The 18,501-nt window shown below is 38.2% G+C and overlaps 2 protein-coding genes, 1 long non-coding RNA gene and 1 other non-coding gene across 6 annotated transcripts; 2 read left to right on the forward strand and 2 right to left on the reverse strand.

The window, feature by feature from the left end:
• Nucleotides 1-345: 345 nt before the first annotated feature.
• Nucleotides 346-1,055, reverse strand: LOC139190280 (uncharacterized). Its single transcript, XR_011574380.1, has 2 exons — nucleotides 647-1,055; nucleotides 346-554 (listed from the first exon to the last, which is right to left on the reverse strand). It is a non-coding gene; the product is annotated as an uncharacterized lncRNA (long non-coding RNA).
• Nucleotides 1,056-5,774: 4,719 nt separating this feature from the next.
• LOC103452999 (uncharacterized) lies at nucleotides 5,775-10,870 on the forward strand. 2 transcript variants are annotated; one of them, XM_008392526.4, is made up of 3 exons: nucleotides 5,775-6,083; nucleotides 6,637-6,736; nucleotides 7,396-10,870. In XM_008392526.4, exon 3 carries the CDS (start codon nucleotides 7,558-7,560, stop codon nucleotides 10,468-10,470), a length of 2,913 nt encoding a protein of 970 aa, XP_008390748.1. In that variant the 5' UTR covers nucleotides 5,775-6,083; nucleotides 6,637-6,736; nucleotides 7,396-7,557; the 3' UTR covers nucleotides 10,471-10,870. The 2 variants fall into 2 exon arrangements, with proteins under 2 accessions (XP_008390748.1, XP_008390749.1); XM_008392527.4 differs by having other exon boundaries at nucleotides 5,823-6,083; nucleotides 7,404-10,870.
• A 569-nt stretch (nucleotides 10,871-11,439) lies between these two features.
• TRNAP-UGG (transfer RNA proline (anticodon UGG)) lies at nucleotides 11,440-11,511 on the reverse strand. The gene has a single exon. It is a non-coding gene; the product is annotated as a tRNA-Pro (tRNA).
• Nucleotides 11,512-12,003: 492 nt separating this feature from the next.
• On the forward strand, nucleotides 12,004-17,991 carry LOC103452998 (uncharacterized). Of its 2 annotated transcripts, none has more exons than XM_070811144.1 (9): nucleotides 12,004-12,422; nucleotides 12,742-13,293; nucleotides 13,654-13,710; nucleotides 14,230-16,619; nucleotides 16,699-16,968; nucleotides 17,043-17,123; nucleotides 17,254-17,365; nucleotides 17,452-17,518; nucleotides 17,700-17,991. In XM_070811144.1, exons 1-9 carry the CDS (start codon nucleotides 12,308-12,310, stop codon nucleotides 17,794-17,796), a joined length of 3,741 nt encoding a protein of 1,246 aa, XP_070667245.1. In that variant the 5' UTR covers nucleotides 12,004-12,307; the 3' UTR covers nucleotides 17,797-17,991. The 2 variants fall into 2 exon arrangements, with proteins under 2 accessions (XP_070667245.1, XP_028946955.2); XM_029091122.2 differs by having other exon boundaries at nucleotides 12,068-12,422; nucleotides 14,266-16,619.
• The last annotated feature ends 510 nt before the right edge of the window (nucleotides 17,992-18,501 follow it).

The following is an 18,501-nucleotide window of genomic DNA, read 5'->3' on the forward strand; positions in this document are numbered from 1 at the left end:
TTTTCATTTGGTTTGTAACTTTGAGTTTTTGATTTAGAGCATTTTTAATGAGCTCCTAACCAAAACAAGAGTGAAATAATTTCTCTTATCATAAATCTTTTACAAGGCTACAGGAAATAAATTCAAGCCTCCTTTTTAATTCAAGATCATCCGGCCTACCCTCTTGAATTGCCTGGTTTGTATACCAGCAAAATTTGATTAGGATGAGCTTAAAAAGCTAGTAGGGTCATTACACCTTTATATATACAAAAGTATATCATCACTATGTAATCAAAACGCATCTATAGATGATACTAGCAAGAGTGCCCGCGCGATGCCGCGGGTTTTGAAACTGTACAAAATATGTAGAAAGTTATAATGTGTATATATACTATTTGCATACATGTGAAATCTATTTACAATCGTAAAAAAAGATTTCAACTTCGACATAACAAAAATAGTTTGCGGAAATCTTAGCAAGAAACAACTATATACATGAAGGGATCCCCTATAATGAATAGTTTGCACAACCCTAGATGATATAGCAAGAAATGAAGAACAAAAAACCTTTCCTTCTGTAAAAATGAAAGTAGTAATAACAACATTAGTTCTAGACATAATTAAAGTGTCGAATATAGGAGCATACTTATTAGCTATTGGATTATACCTCATCAATGACAAACAGCCAATTTCCGCACCATTTTTCTAGAGCTTCATAGTTGGCATAGTCTGGAGCTACGTAACAAATCTCTCCACTTCTTTGAGATAGTTTCGAACAATCTGTGGTTCCCATGGGACACCTTTGCTTAACATCTCAATGCCAAATCATCAGGAAATCCAAGAATAAGACATTGATGCAAAGATTCTCTATATTCCAAAAGATTGTTAAATAAAACCAACCACATACTCGAAACCAAAAAAGAGAAAAACTACATGCGTATAGAGCTATAGATAAGATAAAATTCAGTTCTTTGCGAAACCAAAAAAAATGAAATAAAAATAAAACCCAACGAAATAAAAGATGAGTATATGCAGTAATAGTCATATAGGAGTGAGTTCATCAGTTGTAATTTGGTATTTCAAATTGGCTCATTCATCATTGCTATAAAATTTCAATCATGGCATTCCCATTAAATTTCAATTTTGAAGTAACAACTCCACATTCCCCAAACGATTAAACCAAAACGCAACAAACTCACACCAAATTTTTCATTTTTTTCCGCATCTTTCAACACAATAAACACATTATGGACTGTTCATATCAACACGGATGGTATGATTATATTTAAAAGATAGCAAATTAGTAAAAAATAATAATCAAAACTTGGGAATTATGGTTGTTTAATTGTACCTAAGCTGCGGTAGTCCTTGTTGGTGTTGTGGTTGTTGGTGTTAATCAGCCTTTTAGGGAGTAGAAGACCTTCAATTATAGAGCAATACAGAACTTGGAATTAAATTTCAATTTCTCTGTGCACAGGACAGTTTAAAGTTTAAAGATTAAAATTCTACACACTTTCTAGCCCTAAATTTTCCCGGGAAACAAACGGAAAGTGATAGAAGTCATACCTAGTCCGCGAGAGCAGACGCGATCGGCGAGTTTGGCGGATCATGCTGGCAGAGATGTCTGGTGAGAAAAGGAAAGCAAACAGGGGCAAACACCCTATGTTGCATGGGTTGACTAAAATTGGGTACGGCTAAAAACCCAGAATTCAATCATTGAGAAAACATCAACAACCAAAATCACACCAAAATTCATAAAATTCAAAAAAAAATATATGGGTTTTATTTATCGGGTAGCGAATGAGTAAAAATACCACGAATGGTGCTGAGGACTAAATCAAACAATAGTAAAATTAAACCCTACTTTATTTATTTTTTTCAATTCGAAAAAAGGAAGATGGTAATGATTTTTCTTCACAAACCTTTCTAACCCCATGAAGGGCGCTCCTGTCAAGTCCTTCAGTGAACATATCTCTTCTGGGTTCTTCCTTTACCTGCACAAAAAGTCAAAAAATTAAAAACCCACAAACCAAAAACTGAAAAAAAAAAAAATCAACTTTTTTTCTCCAGAGATCTTGACAAAGAAGATTGGAGAGAAAACTGAAGAGATCTCCACTGTGTTCCTAAGAGAGAGGTCGAAACGAAGGAGACGTTGTCTAACGGATGAAGAGGAAAGAGGGAGGAACCTGGAGAATAAGGGAAGAACAGCGCATTGTTTCTATTGTTCCAGAAAAAAGATCTGCACAAATTTTGACTGGTTATGTCGTTTTTAGCAAGAAAGTGAGAGAGAAAACTTCATCGAAAGAACTCGAGAACGGCGATGGGAGGGGATGCCCTTTCTGAGATTAGCGAATGGAAAAGCAAATGGGTTTTTCCACTGCTTTCGTCGGCTTTCCACCACTTTTCTTTCCACGATGACCAACACGTGTAGACGTGGAGCTGAGAAAAAAAAAAGCGATTGCAGGAAAAGGAAGGCAGAGAATGAAACAGCAGAGAAATCCAACAGGAAAGGCCATTGATGAAGAACGCGTGGCCAGCCAGGACAAAGTGGTCATTTCACTGTGTAAAAGAGGCAGCACAACGGGGGATCAAGAAGAAACCGAGGGGCACATTCGTCAAATCACTGTTAATGAACAGTGTTCAGAAACTGAGTTTTAGTATATATAATGTATGAATGCACAACAACCATTCTTTCAAACTCTTTGTCTCAAACCCAATATACCACATCTCCTTTTTGCTAGTACTCTTGAATAACTCCTTATTGCCAGTCCCAAATATTACCCTGATTTAATGGGCACTTTGGGGCTAACATGAGACCTAGTACTTGCCAAGAATTAGACTCAACTACACAACAGTCTTCATCATTACCCATTTCCCTTTCTCCTTCACAAGATTCTCAACTCAAGATAATCAGTTCAGTGTTTGACAAATGAATGAAAAACATGCGTATCAATCCATCCAAGTGGTCTTATACGCAATGCGTTTGTAAATCAAGTGGTCTTTTATATAATAGCTAGTAGTAGATAAAGAGTTGGAACACCAACTCAAAAATCAGTTCTTTCAATTTGTCTCAACAAAGACCTACTGATAGGAGCATATTTATGCGCCTTAGTTAGCTAGTTCTTATACATTTTCGTTATGTTTTCTTCGTTAAAGTAGTCTTTTGAGCTACTTTCATGTGTTTTCAGGTTTAAAGGGCACATTACAAAAAATGATGCAATTCGGAGCTTTTGGAGCAAAAAGTGAGCTGGAATGTTGTGTATGCTTATGGAGCACAAGGAATGGACGAGTTTGAAGGTCAAGGGAGTTTAAGAAATGAAGAAATGAGAGTGAAGAACAACGAAGTCGGATTTGGCAACTAAAGTTTCTAAAGTTGGAAGTTTCTATTCTTGGAGGTTTCCGTATTTGTGAGTTTCTATTCTTGGCGATGGGCTTTTGAATGACCTATCCTTACCTCTTGGACTTGAGCCGCACTTCCTAGCCATTCTCTCTTAAATTCTGACTTAATAGGGCCTTTAGTTGTGGATTTGGGTTATACAAATCCCTGTCTAAAACTAAGTGGACCTAAGCCCTAATTCTTTGTGGATATTCACCATATGCCGCACCTAAACCCTAGCCCATTTCCAAATCTGATCTCCCTAATCCTATGCCGCACCTAGGGTTTTAAATACCTGATTTCCTTGCCTTGCAAGGCATTCTAGAAGCCTTAACCTTAGCCCACTAAACCAGCCGAACCCTAGGCCTCTTCCCATGCAAAATCTGATTGTTCTAACCTATTTTCTGTTGGATTTGGGCTTCTAGAAACCCAAATCTGATTGCTAGGGTTTTTAAGTGCCTATATATACTCCTTTAAAGCTTTTGGCCGAATATACCACCTCCCATATCATCCATTCTCTCCAGAAATCTACCCTAAGCCTTGCCGCAACCACCACATCATTCTCCCTAGGTCTAAGTCTCTGCCGTGCCCCCTAATCCCCTTAACCCTTCTACCCTATTCAAATAACCATTCATCCACCACAGCTGCACTTTTCCACCACCATCACCACCTCGTGCAGCCACCATTGAAGGAGAAAGAAGTAGTGCCGTGCAGTCCAAAGGAGGGAGAAACCTTGCACATGCAATCTGCCATTAGTGGAGTGTTTGGAGTTCTTTCTTCTCTTGTTTCTGTTTTCATGTTTAATTTAATTTGCTTTTCAATTATGTTAAACATGTGGAACTAATTTCTTTTTAGTTAGAGGCGAATTTGAAGCCATGGACATATGTTGGTTATGATTTGATTTACTCCAGTTATGAATTCATGAACTTTAGATGTGGTTTACTTTTCTGTTTTGATTAAGAACTTGTCTATGTATGTGGGTTGAGGGTCGACACTTAATTTGCATGCCTAAATTTGATGCTAGGATATAAGAGAATTTCACCTAATCGTTATGAACTTATATTCATGAGTAGTAAAGATCGCTAGTCACGATTGTGTTTAAGTAAACCCTAGGCTGGATTAACATGCGTATTCCATAGTTATGAATGCCTAGTTGATGTTCATGATTTCCGTTGAACTTAATGATCTTTGTTGAATATCTCTATCATGCGTATTCCATAGTTAGGGACTTTGATGAGGAATAATTTGGTTTTAATGCGTATCCCATTCAATCCAATGAATCTAGGGAAATCTGAAAGTTAATTTAAGCGAACCTAATTAACTTGGAGCATTGTCATTCATTGTTTGTTGAAGTCATAACTGGGAATCAAATTATATGCATATGTTCATGTGTGGATAAGGAACCCTCTAACTAGTTTCTCACCATTCTATTTCATCACAATCTGTTTTGTTTGAAGTTTGTTTACAAGTCTCTGTTTTAATTTCAATTTCGTCAAAATCAATCCCCCATTTATTTTAAAGTGTTAGATTAGTTAGAAATCAATTTAGTTTGTGTTTCTAAGTGTCTTGAGTCAAGTTTTAGTCCAATTTCGTCCAAATTAGTGTTAGGTACTCAAAACTGCCCAGAAAGTGGTTTTAAGGCAGTTTTGAGTTTTTTAGTTGCTGTTTTGAGTTTTTGGTTGATTTAAGTGTTTTAAACTCTAGTTTTGCATTAATTGAGTCTAGTTTAGTGTTCTACATTATGTTTTTATGTTCTTGAGTCAGTTTCACATTGATTAGCATCCCTAGTTAATCCCCGGTTTAGAACGATCCATATTTGCTCATATACTACAATTGTCATCCATAGGGTTTAATTTGTGTGTCAAGTTAATTTTCACATCACCTACCTCATATATCAAAGGGATGAGGTTGATCACTAACTCAAAGATAAACATCTACTTAACTTGATCCTTACTCCAACCAAATGGGATCATTCAATTACCAACTTTGCAGCATGACCATGGTAACCAATTTTAACATGCGAAATGTTTGGTATGATAATCGGTATACTATTTTTGGTTCGGTAATCGTACCAAACACAGTCCTACTATTATACATCTTTAGTTAGTAGTTTACAAGGAATTTGTAGCTTATACGGTTAAGTGCATTCGCCATTGCACTCGAAATAATGAGTTCGATTTCCCGCTTTCCATATTAGCACATTTTCATTATTCGGGCTCACTTTGACCCAAATCTGCGAGTTTTGGTTAAAGCTTTAAAATTGAAATCGTACTTGACCTGAAATAATCTATATGCTCAAAACGACCCAACTCGGACCAGAGCTCAACTCCAAGAGCTGGGCCGGGCCCGGGCATTGATAATCCCTATGCCCTAATTGATGAGTGTCCTTTTTAGTAATTTCCACAGAGGCTAGAATTGTAATTCCATGGTAGGTCATTGAAGTTCAATCCTAACGTTTCCCTTTCTTAGAGCGAAATGCAGTTCTTCACAAACACAACAATGGGAAGACCAAGGGGCAAATCGAAAATCCAATGAATATAAATCCCCCTCAATTTGAAATAAATTACAACTCTAATTACCAATAAACCCAAGAGACTGAATGAGTGGCATTAGAGAAATAAGCCGAAGTATCAGAGGTCTTCTTCTTCCCCACTTCTGAAAGCCCCAGGTCCGTCCGGACTCCTGTCTCCCAAATCCAGCCCTGTGATTTCTCAGCCAAAACAAACGAGTAAGCGCTTCTTTTTCAAAACCCCCCTTTTTTTTTTTGAATTCGTTTTACCATTTAATCACTTTCTGGGGTTTTCCCAAAGTTGTTCAAGCTTCCATCTTTAGCTTGAAGAGCGATGTTTGACTCTGTTTGTTCGTTGTATTATATTACGCATACTTTTTGGGGTTTATTTTTACGATTCAAATATGCCAACAAATTACAGTAATTTTTCAAAATTTTCAAACTTTTTTTAGTTTTTGGGTGAAATTAGGGTTATACCTCCCCATTTTACCAAATTTTACAAGGGTTTTGGTTTTTGGACTGTGATGTTATGGGTGTTTTTGGGGCTGGATTGCATGTGGATTAAGGCTTCTATGTTGGACCGGTTGGTATAATGTGTTTGGTTTATAAAGTGAATTGTGCTCTAGGACCAAAAGAAAATAAGTTTTTTTATTTTTTATTTTTATTTTTTAAATTTGCAAATGAATTCATTTGTGAATGGAATTTAATGTTTAGGACAGAGTTCAATGTTTATAATTCTCTAATTTAAACTTACAAGTCGTAATTGCTGCAGGTTAGTATAAGACCAATCCTTCCAGTTGGACCAAGTTTTCTCTATTGTGCCGGCTGTATACAATCGCCCGCTGTACAGATTTGTACTTGTTCGGGTTGAGGTAATACACAATTGTCTCAGTTTGAGAGGAATTTTGAAAATTCTCACAATTCATGAATTTGAGAATGAACTCTGCACAGTTTTAGCTTTCGAAATATGAGGAAAAATACTTGGAATTGAAATTCTATAAATTCAAGGATTTCATTTGGGTTCCAAAGGGACTGTTGCATAGGGGACTGTGTGAGATAAGTTGCTGTGTCTAGCTCTGGGAAATGGGATATTTTATTGTGAACTTCGTGTTCTTATTTCTTCCTTTGTTTTAATTCGTATTGTGTTATTATTTTATGGTTTTCCTGAGAAAGCAATTCATTGTTTGCGGTTTTCTATATTTATTTTTTGAACTTTGGTTTCCTGTTTTTCATTAATTATTTTGAATCTGGTTCTGGGCGGCTTATGGAGTTAGTTGAGTTGTTTTCTGATATGTGATGATAATATTTGCACCGGTTATTTGCTTATTACTCAAATTTGGTTTTGTTTTTCACACCTCATCTTTTTAAGTTTCACCACATAAGTGCTTAGTGATTTACTATTATACTGAAAAATGCATTTTCCATTACCTTTCTTTAGTTTGAATATCAACTTAATAAGTAACACTGGAGGTAAAATGTTGCACACTTGTAGTCGCTTACACCTTGTTTGTTTTTCTCTATGTTGATTAAGGGCTTCAGGGTTCAACTGGATGTGACTTGTGCTATTGAAAAGTTCGGAATTCAAACTTGGCTTCATTTCATTAAAGAAGCATGCTTTTGGGGTTATAATGTTTCCTGTTGCTTTATGCACTATTAAATCAGCTTAAGTCAACTCAGGTTCTCCATATTAGTGATGGATTGCAATAAGGAAGAGGCCATTAGGGCCAAGGTGATTGCTGAGAAGAAGATGCAGAGCAAGGATTTCGTGGGGGCTCGTAAGATTGCTATAAAGGCGCAACAACTCTATCCTGATCTGGAGAATGCATCTCAGATGCTTATGGTTTGTGATGTGCATTGCTCTGCTGAAAAATTGTTTGGGACTGAGATGGACTGGTATGGTATCCTTCAGATTGATCAAACAGCGGATGAGATAACAATTAAGAAGCAGTACAGGAAGTTTGCTCTCCAACTTCATCCTGATAAAAACAAGTTTTCTGGTGCAGAAGCTGCTTTTAAGCTGATTGGTGAAGCTCAAAGAGTGCTTTTGGACCGTGACAAACGGAGCATGCATGACCTGAAACGCAAGACTTCTGTGAGTAAAACAGGTGTGCCACATCGACCCCCACATAGGGCGAGTTGGAACTCAAATCCTGGAGTTCAAAACAACTCCAGAGGCAACTTTACAGGCGTTAATCTCCAGAGCCAGCAGCAACAACAGCCTTTTCCACCGGGGTATTCAGATGCCCGATCGACTTTTTGGACTGCCTGCCCATTTTGTTCAGTTAAGTACCAGTATTATAGAGAAGTTCTTCTTAGATCTCTTCGTTGTCAAGGCTGCGGTAAGCCCTTCATTGCATATGACACAAATGTGCCAGGTGGCGCACCACCACCACCACCACCACCACCACCAACTAACTTAAGTCAGCAGGCATTCCCCCCCAAAAAAGTCAATGTCAACATGTCTGAAGTGAGACTTCAGAGGAATGTTGGAGCTGAAAACTCCAAAGCTAAACCTTTCCAAAAGACAGACCAAAGGTCAAGTAGCTCTTCAGGTGTTCGTTCAGAAAAGGTAAAGCGTAAGAGAGACAGGAAACGTGTAGTAGAATCCAGTGAAAGCAGTGACTCTGAAAGCAACAGTGATTCTGAAGAAGATATGGTCATTGATGATGCAAGCGGCAGTGATTCTGAAGAAGATATGGTCATTGATGATGCTGTTCTTCAGGCTGGACTGAAATCTGGAATTTATGGAAACCAGCAACCACGGAGATCTTCACGGCATAAGCAGCATATTTCTTATAAGGAAAATCTAAGCGATGGTGAAGACACTCCTCTATCAAAAAGGGAGAAGAGGACTGTCTCATCCTGTGCCACTGAAGAGGAAAATGAAGACGCATCTAAAGTGGAGGAATCTATAATGAATAATAAATCTGATCGTGCCGCTGACACTAAAGGAGATGAAAAGGTGAAACAGAAAGAAGAGTGTTTGACAAATAGAGTTGGGGAAAAAAAGTCTGGGGCTAAAGAAAGGGTGAAAGTATTTGACTCTAAGAAAATTTCTGAGGCACTTGAGAATTCTGCATCACATAAAAGCTCCAATGAAAAACAAGAACCAGACCCCTTGTATTCTTTTCCTGAGAGTGATTTCAACGACTTTGAGAGGTACCGGAAAGAAGAACTCTTTGAAGCTGGGCAGGTGTGGGCTATTTATGATACTCGAAATGGGATGCCAAGATTCTATGCTAGAATCAAGAAAGTTCACTCACCTGAGTTCAAGTTGCAGATAACCTGGCTAGAGCCTGACCCCGATGATGATAATGAAATGAAATGGGCCAAATCTGACTTGCCGTTTTCTTGTGGTAAATTCAGACAAGGTGACTCTGAAATCACGAAAGATCTTCCCATGTTCTCTCATTTGATGACTTGGGGGAAGATTAGAAGTTCTTACATGATATATCCAAGAAAGGGAGAGATTTGGGCCATTTTCAAGAACTGGGACATAAACTTGTACACTGATGCAGACTCTAATCAGAAGCTGAACTTTGAATACGAATTTGTTGATATTTTATCAGACTATTCTGAGGATGTTGGAATATCTGTTGCACTCTTGGACAAGGTGAAAGGTTTTGTGAGTGTTTTCTGTCGAAGGGTTAAGGATGGGAAAGGCACATTTCAAGTTCCACCAGGAGAATTATTGAGGTTTTCCCACAGAGTTCCATCTTATACATTGACTGGTGACGAAGGAGTAGGAATTCCATCAGGATCTGTTGAGCTTGATCCCGCCTCTTTGCCTTTTAATATTGAAGAAGTTCCTATTTCTAGAGATCGGAAAACGGAGGCTAGTACTCATAGTAATGGTTTTTCTAAATCTCCGGATACAAGGAATGAAGACAGTAATGTTCCCAAAGGGTCATCGCCAGAAGGCATCGCTATTCCAGAAGCTGAGTTCTACAACTTTGATGCTGATAAATCTCTGGAAAAGTTTGAGATTGGTCAGATCTGGGCATTGTATAGTGATGAGGATGGCTTGCCAAAATACTATGGCCAGATAAAAAACCTTGATTGTCACCGATCCAAATTGCATATTGCATGGCTTGCTTCCAACTTACTACCAGACAGGGTGATTCGATGGCATGATGAGGGGATGCCTGTTTGCTGCGGGAGATTTAGGGTTAGAAGGAGTACGCTCCAGGACTATGATTCTACTCTGTCCTTTTCACACCGGGTAAATGCAATTTCTATTGGTAAGAATGATTTTGAAATATATCCTCAAAGAGGTGAGGTTTGGGCGTTGTATAAGAACTGGACAGCTGATCTCTCGTGTTCTGACTTGGATACCTGCGAGTATGACATAGTGGCAGTGTGGAAAGAAAATGATATTCAAAGAGAGGTCTTGATTTTAGAGCGTGTGGATGGTTTCAACTCAGTTTTCAAGACTCAGTTGAAAGGAGGATCAGCTGAAACCATGACCATCCGTGGGGTTGAGCTACTAAGGTTTTCTCACATGATTCCCTCTTTCAAGCTAACAGACCAAAAAGGCGGCAGCCTCAGAGGGTGCTGGGAACTTGATCCTGCTGCATTGCCGCTTCGGTTCTTTAGTCAGACTTGAGTTGGCAACCAGACTAGCCTTTTGCTTCATAGGGCCTCTTCCCAGGATGCCGGTGTGGGAAATGGAACCGTCTGGGAGAAGATTCTGATGTATTCTAGCGCGACCGAGCCTGCCCAGTTCTGATTAACGAATCAACCAGCCGTCTTTTGATTGGTATTATGAGGCAGGCAAATTTTGTAGCCGACTTTGGTCTTTGGTGAGGAAGGAGGAGGTGTCTCTGCTGGTTTTTTGTATTGCGTATTCTGAATATCTTGTTTATAGATCCTTTAATTTTCATTGAACCCTGGGTTACCAATGCTGGAATGTTGGCCAAACAGTTCAAAAAAGAAAAACTGAAATTTTTTACTGTATCTGGAACCTAGTATTTGAATTTTCTGATGAACAACCACATCTTCCTAGATATACGTTTCTGTTAGCTTTTTACTTTGATGTTTGTTCTTCCAACAGGTTGGCTTCCTAGTTATTTCCAAATTCATTGGACATGGAAGGCTTCAAGTAAGTGCTTTGGTCCGACCATGTCCGGCAGCTGCCGGGAAGTTCAAAGGCAATTGTATAGCATATGTTTGTTGTACTCGGGATTATATAGTCCTACAATAGTAGGTGCTGCATCCAATCAGATCCCATATACTTTTGTATGTTACTACTTTATTATTGAGGAGAAGATACACTTGCATTCTTGTTTAGCATAAGACCGTATCAGCTTACCGGTTGTATACTCATGTTGCATGTAAGTTTATCTCTTTACTAAAATTTTAGGATAAGGTCGTATCAGCTTCCCAGTTGTATACTCATGTTGCATGTAAGTTTATCTCTTTACTAAAATTTATTAAACGGCGTATTTTATTATATTACATTGGAGGACTAGAACTTAAACAACATATTTTAATTTTAACTCATTACCCACTAATGAACAGAGAGAAGAAACAAAACGTTACTAATGAACAGAGAAGAAGAAACAAAAATAAAAAGGGGCCGTTCCGAGAATCGAACTCGGGACCTCTTGCACCCAAAGCAAGAATCATACCACTAGACCAAACGGCCGATCTTGTAGTTGTGTTATTTATAATACTAGACTAGAGATTATCAAGTACATGCTCTATATTAGGCTGATGATTTTCAGCCGTTCGATCTTGACTTTATCGTTTCCTGTAACTGGTGAAGTGAAGGTTTTTTTGCCAACAGGATTCTCCGGATCCTTTTGGTAAGGATCTTAGGGATCTATAAATCGTGTCCATTTATCGTATATTGTACAGTTAATTTTTATCAGATACTGTTTGTATTTAATTTTAAATAAAAATATTTAAAATAATTTTTGACAACATAATATACGATGTATATATATGATTTCTGAATTCCTGAAATCGTCACAAATAGGATACGGAAAGGATCCGAATTCGTTTTTTTGCAGTACTTATGTTTTCACAGTTTTACTGTACAGGTGTCCGACAAGTAAAAACAAAAGAGAGAAAGTGAAGAAGAAGTTACCCATGTGACTCAAAAACAAAGAAGAAGTTACAAACTTGGGTTCCGGTTAAATCAGACTGTCACATAGTGTTGTCCTACACGCCTTAATTTTCCCTCCAAAATTTCATTACTCGCCCCCACTATTTTCCCTCCACCTCAAAAACCCTAACCCTAATCTCTCTCTCGCTCCTCTCTTTCCCAATTGGTCGTCTTTCTTTTCTCACTTCCGCATTTCCCACTCCGCTTTCGATCCTCTCCATCAAATTTTCTTCTTTTTTTATCGTATTTTTTCCTTCTGAAATTTCAATGCTTTTTTTTTTTTTTTTTTCTGGGGTTCCCGTGGATTCTGATCTAGTTTCCGATATGAGTTGAAATGGGTTCTCTCTGGAACGGCGAAGATGAAATCATGCCGATGGAGACAAACTCACTCGCCGATTGCGCAGACACCGAGCCCATTGACACTCAGATTTCAAGCCCTCCATCGTCCGGTAATTTTTTTGTTTGTTAAAGTTTTGCTTTTTATGGTGATTTTAATGTGAATTTATATACAAGGAGTCAAATTTGTTGAATTCATGCTCGCATGGTAAAACTTTCGATTCAAAGATTTCTGTTGTGTTTTTTCTCTCTGAATTTTTTTATGGAAAAGTGTGATTTTGTTACATGTTTGAGCTGAAGTGTGACTTGAAATTGACTGTGCTTTAGTATGTCTTTCACGCATGTCGGGATGTGAATGCTGTTGTCTTTTGGTGTAGGATTATTATTGTGATTGAGATTTCTTTTCTTCTTTTTTGTTTTATTGAAAATTAGATGAAAAGGGCAAATCGAGGGATGCGGATGAGTTAGTGCGAGACACCGTGCCTTGTAATGACACTGTTCCAGTTGAAGATGCATTTGAAACCCAAATGGTAGATTTTGGTGGTGAAACCCAATTAATAGATTTCGGTGGTGAAACCCAATTAATGGATTTTGGTTGGGAAACCCAAGTAATGGATTTTGATGGCGAAACCCAAGTAATGGATTTTGGTGGGGACACACAAGTGATGGATTTCGGCAGTGATACACAAGCAATGGGTTTTGGTGGTGAAACACAAGTAATGGATGATATCAACTGCTATGCGAACATGGAGGAGACCCAGTTATTAGAGTTTGATGATGTAGTTGTCAGTGCCACTGACAGTGAGGAGTCGGATACAACTGAAGTTTTGGATGATAGTAAGGATCTAAGTGATGATGAATCAGTACGGAGAGGTTCTGGTCAATTAGTGAATGAGGAGAATATCAGCCGCACTCCTTGTGAAAATAGTGTAAATGGGTTAATGGAGCAAGCCAATTATTCGGTCGACAATCAACACAATGCAGGTTTGACCTCTTTAATCTAGGCAAGAATACTAATCCTTTCATAACTACCTTATTTTAAAAACTGTCATTCACGGTCTAAATCTTAACCATGCATGATTAAATAATTGATGCCTTATTCTTTATCTTTATCTGCTATTTCATGATTTACATAATGGCCTCATAGATTGCAAATTAATACATTTTCCTTATTATTGATTCTTCTATTGAATGAAATTTTAATTTCTTGGTTTTCGAATGTTTGTTCTATTTCATCATTTTTAGGAATTCGTGAATTCAAATGAAGCTCTCATTTTCATATAAATTCTGCATGCACTCATTATGTGCTAATCTTAAAAAATAAGTTGGGCTTTTATCTTTTAGGGCTCCATGTTTCTGCTGCAACACCTGTGGTTGAAGGCTCCCCGGAACTGAGACCAGGTATGATCTATCCCACTTTTTCATGGTTAGACTGCATTTTTGTTAATCAGAAATTGGGTAAAGTTTTATGGATCAAGATCATGGTTGTGTATTAGTAACTCCTTCATTGCTTTGTTTGGGATGAACTCGCAAAGACTCGACCCTCGTAGAGTTGCATCTTTTATAAGACTCAAGTTGCATGGAAGGCGTATCATATATATTTTGCTAGACTGGTTTTGGTTTATGGCAATGTCATTTTGTTTGAGCATACTATTGGTTTTTTATTTCAAAGCCAGATGTCTGGGTCTATTATCTATTGATATGTTTAACTGATTTTCTACTAAAATAAAATAAATTATAAAGGAAACATCATCTGAATTATTGTCTGGCTACTTACATTGGAATTTCTGGTGGATTGTCTTTTTGGTCCTAATTGTAGGAGTATTGGGAAAGTCAGAATTCATGACTGCTCGATCTAATAATATAATGCTCTCCTGAGTCCTGATACGATCTAATAAGTCATTCTGCCATTTTAATCAGGTTCTGTGCATAAGCATTTTACCTCGGTTCGTGCAGCATCCTTACAGGCCTCTGGTCTAGCAGCTTGCAGTATGGTTTTGAAGGGCACCAACAATAAGTCTTGTTCTGTTAGAAGTAATAATCAGTCTTTGGATCAACTTTCCGGTAAAGATAATGCAGTATCTCTTCTAGGGGGTTCAGCCATAAATGGAGACGAAGTCAGGCAGGAACATGGTTCAAGGAATGAGAAAAAATGCAGGACTGGAAGTTCAACAGCGAGAAATCTTTTTCCTGAGGATTCAGATGCTGAAAACACAGAAATTTCTCATCACAGCGGTAGTGGTGAAGAAGGGGAAGATTTGCTTCAGTTTCCTTGTAATTTGGTAGGGTTAAGCTATGTTGACTCTCAAGAACCAGGTGAATTGTCACAAGCTAATGCACTTAATTTTGTGGATAAGTTCCTCCAAAATAATCTTGATGAGTCTAATAAAGAAGTTGGCCATGGAAAGAGAGCTAGGGACACTTCAAAATTTATCTCAAGTGCAAAAGGGCCACAAATATTGGCTAAGAAAGCCAATGACAAAAGCATAGATAAAGGGATTTTTGATTGGGATAATAACCGAGAGGATGAAGAAGGAGGTGAATTTTTCCGCCGAAGAAAAGCAGACTTCTTTGATGGTGGAAGCCATGGGTGGAGATCTCTTCCCCAACCCCAGAAGTCTAAAGGGAAAAGACAGGAGGAGAAGAAGGACCTCAAAACACAATTACAAGGAAAGAACAAGAGAATAGGTGTAGTTCATTCTGATTCAAAACTATTGTTGCATAAATCAAAAGTCGACAAGAAGACAGCACATGAAGATGAAATGAAGCATATAAAGAATCTTGTCAGTGAGTTCGACGAACAGTTCAACAATGACTCCCCAAGAGAGCAGTTGGATACTAATGTTAATAAGAATGCGCCTGAAATGATGAATGTAGGCTTTGATACTCAAATGGCAGCTGAAGCTATAGAAGCCTTGTGTTGTGGTGTAGGGATTTCCAATTGTGATGCTAGTGATGAAAATCAAGGTGCTGGAAGAAAGCAAAAGAGTCCTCCTGAAGGTTCGATGGGAGAAAAATCAAAGAACAGAATTTGTTCAACGAAACCTTCTTCTCGAAAAAGAGGGCGTTTTACTGATACAGGGGTTGCTTCTCGAGAAACTCGACAAGCCAAGAAAACAAGGGTTGGTGCCAGATTATGCAAACATTATTCAATTTCACCTCTGGAATTTTCTAAGAATGCTAGGAAACAGTGTGAAACAGAGGTGGTGATAACAAAATCAAAGAAGGGGAAGTCCATTGCTAAAAATCATCTTAAAATTGACAGGAACAAAAACATGGAGAAAATACCTTCTGTTGCTATTGACCTAAGAACAGAAAAAAAGAATTTACAACAGGATGTTGGTACTTTTACACCCATTGCACGTCGAACAAGACGGTCTATGGTGGTAAATCAGTTAAAGGAAGCTGACAAAGCATCCAGTGATTGTGGAGAAGAGTCAAGCGCTCAAACACAGTATATTGCAACTAGAGAGAAAATATTTAGTTTCACAGGTGGTAAGGTGTCTAATGCGTTGAATGCAAAGCTTTCAAAATTGGGTCCCAGTCGATCCGGAGAAGTTGGAACTAATAAACGAAGCCAACATGATGGTTCAGATCTCAAATTTGAAGCTATTTGCGATGGCATCAAATTGGATACTTTAAGCTTCTCCAAAGGAAAAAGATCTAGGAGAAAGTTATCTGATCAGGTTTGTGGGCCTGATAACTTAAATGATCCATCTGCCCCATTTGCTCAGCCAGACAAAGTTGGACAGCGTTTCAGCAGGCACACAAGATCGCAGGGTGCTGCTCAAAGAATTTGTGTTGATGTAAAATCAACAAGAAGAACCCGATCATGTACACGTGGAGACCAGAATTTGGCTAGAAAGTATGCACATCAAAGTTTAAAAGGTGATCCTGGGAAAGTTCCTCTTCATTGTAATTCTTCTCACAAGAATGGGAGAATGATATCGGAGATTCTAACTGGTGAAGAGGCAGTTGGAATTCCTGACAGGAGGAGTGGTGCAAATCCATCTTCTACTACTAAAATGAGGGATGAATCCCCACTAGGGAAATGCAAGCCATCGGATTCAGGTTGTGCTACTCCAGTTAACAGTAAGGTGCCTGCCAATGATGCATCTCCAGTTTGTATGGGTAGTGAATATTTCAAACAGACATGCAAGAAGACCCCTTCAAGGCCAGGACTTTCAAAAGAAATCCGTGACTTAAGTGCAAACGGGAATACACCAACTTCAGCAAAGAGAGATAGGACTGATGTTCGAGTATTGTATAGCCACCACTTGGATGACAATGTAATTAAGCATCAGAAAAAGGTATTTTGTGAGTGAGTTTAGTCTCTTTTAAAATTTGTAAGTTCTAAACTAATCTTATCTGCATATCTTTTTTTTGCAGATTTTGGCCAGACTAGGAGTTTCTGTAGCATCCTCTATGACAGATGCCACGCACTTCATAGCAGATCAATTCATGCGTACAAGGAATATGTTAGAAGCTATTGCTGCTGGAAAACCAGTGGTAACGCATTTATGGCTCGATAGCTGTGGACAAGCTAGTTGTTTCATCGATGAGAAAAACTATATACTAAGGGATACTAAGAAGGAGAAGGAGTTCGGCTTTAGCATGCCAGCTTCGTTGGCACGTGCGTGCCAGCATCCACTTCTGGAGGTAAATATTAACCTAATGTTTGTCCCCACAGATAGAGACTTATTATGCATTCCCATTAAGACAAGTTTTTGCAGGGTCGTAAAGTCTTCATCACCCCAAATACGAAGCCTGGTAAAGATATAATTTCAAGTCTGGTCAAAGCAGTCCGTGGCCAGGTATGGTTTTCTTTCTCTTCGCGCACGCATATACAGCAACATGCGCGTATAAAGTTCATCCTTTTTATCTGAACTGTTGATTGCGATTAATTCCAGAAATGATTTTGATTTTGTTCGAAATGCTCATTAGGCTATAGAAAGAATTGGTAGATCTGTTTTGGAGGCTGATAAAATTCCTGATGATCTGTTGGTTGTATCTTGTGAAGAAGATTATGAAATCTGTGTGCCTTTACTCGAAAAAGGTTAGCAGCCATCTCTTTTATTTACCAAGTATTTATAAGAAGACAAGATTATTATTTTTTGTTTTGACACTGTTTTATACTTTCAGGAGCTACAGTTTACAGCTCAGAGTTGCTATTGAATGGGATTGTTACTCAGAAGCTGAAGTTTGAAAGGTTGGTTTTACTTCCTGGATTTTACCTTTGTTATTAGAAAGTAATGTCTCTTGTTCTTGTATACTCATCGTTGTATTCAATTGGTTTTGTCCTCTTTAAAAAAATGGAAGAAACTGAAGATTATGTGTATTGAGGATTCAAATCTTAGTTTCCTAACACGCTTGCACAAATTATGTGACAGGCATCGCCTCTTTACAGATCAAGTTAAGAAAACCCGTTCCACCATATGGCTGAGGAAAGATGGCAACAAGTTCCTCCCTGTGACGAAAGATAGATAAGGTCAATTATATTTGTTCATCTTTTTTCCTCAAATATTTTTCCTCCTTCACAGTCAGGCATTTTCGTTGTGATGATGTGCATTACTAATTGAGTTGAGTTTTCTTCTTTAAATTTTCCCTGTAAAAATCTCCATGTTGTATATAACCGTACCACTTGCAAATATGTGGAAAGGTTTCTTTGTTCTCCCTTTTTAATTGGGTGATGTAGCTAGTTACTGGATACTGCATCTAAAGATTTGCATACTGTAAAGGCATCAAGTTATGGTTTTCCATCGTACATATCTTGTACTTTGAGGCCTCATTTGGTGTGTATCAGATTGGATTGGATTATGTTGAAGCAAGAAATGGATATCAACTTCCAAGCGTGTCCAAGTTAAAGGTAGAAGATGGATTAGAGAAAGGAAACTTCTCATTCCAATCCAACGAAGGTGGACGGGGTAAGTTTCCTTCATGTCTAATTCATCGTCCACCTTTAGCTTGAACAAGGTTTCAAAGTCGACATCCATTTGTTGTATCAACATACCTAGAATGTGGTAGCTTATCCAATCCAATCCAATACAAACCACCGCCGAGACCTAAACTCAATGCCTCAGAGTCGTCGTTCCAGCACTAATTGCTCTACTGTTTCGACACAATGGTTCCCGAAAAATTTTGAGCTTTCATTTTATGGGAGTTTTGGTTTGGAGCTCATAAAGCAAACTACGC

This window comes from Malus domestica, chromosome 13 (genome assembly GCF_042453785.1).
Source record: "Malus domestica chromosome 13, GDT2T_hap1".
Lineage (NCBI taxonomy): Eukaryota > Viridiplantae > Streptophyta > Magnoliopsida > Rosales > Rosaceae > Malus > Malus domestica.

Bases quoted from the DNA above. Each gene is read 5' to 3' on its own strand.
- LOC103452999 (XM_008392526.4), top strand. From the start codon at position 7,558: ATGGATTGCAATAAGGAAGAGGCCATTAGGGCCAAGGTGATTGCTGAG.
- LOC103452998 (XM_070811144.1), top strand. From the start codon at position 12,308: ATGGGTTCTCTCTGGAACGGCGAAGATGAAATCATGCCGATGGAGACA. The intron at 16,620-16,698 runs GTATTTTGTGAG...TTTTTTTTGCAG, and splicing joins TAATTAAGCATCAGAAAAAG to ATTTTGGCCAGACTAGGAGT. The intron at 17,519-17,699 runs GTTGGTTTTACT...ATTATGTGACAG, and splicing joins CAGAAGCTGAAGTTTGAAAG to GCATCGCCTCTTTACAGATC.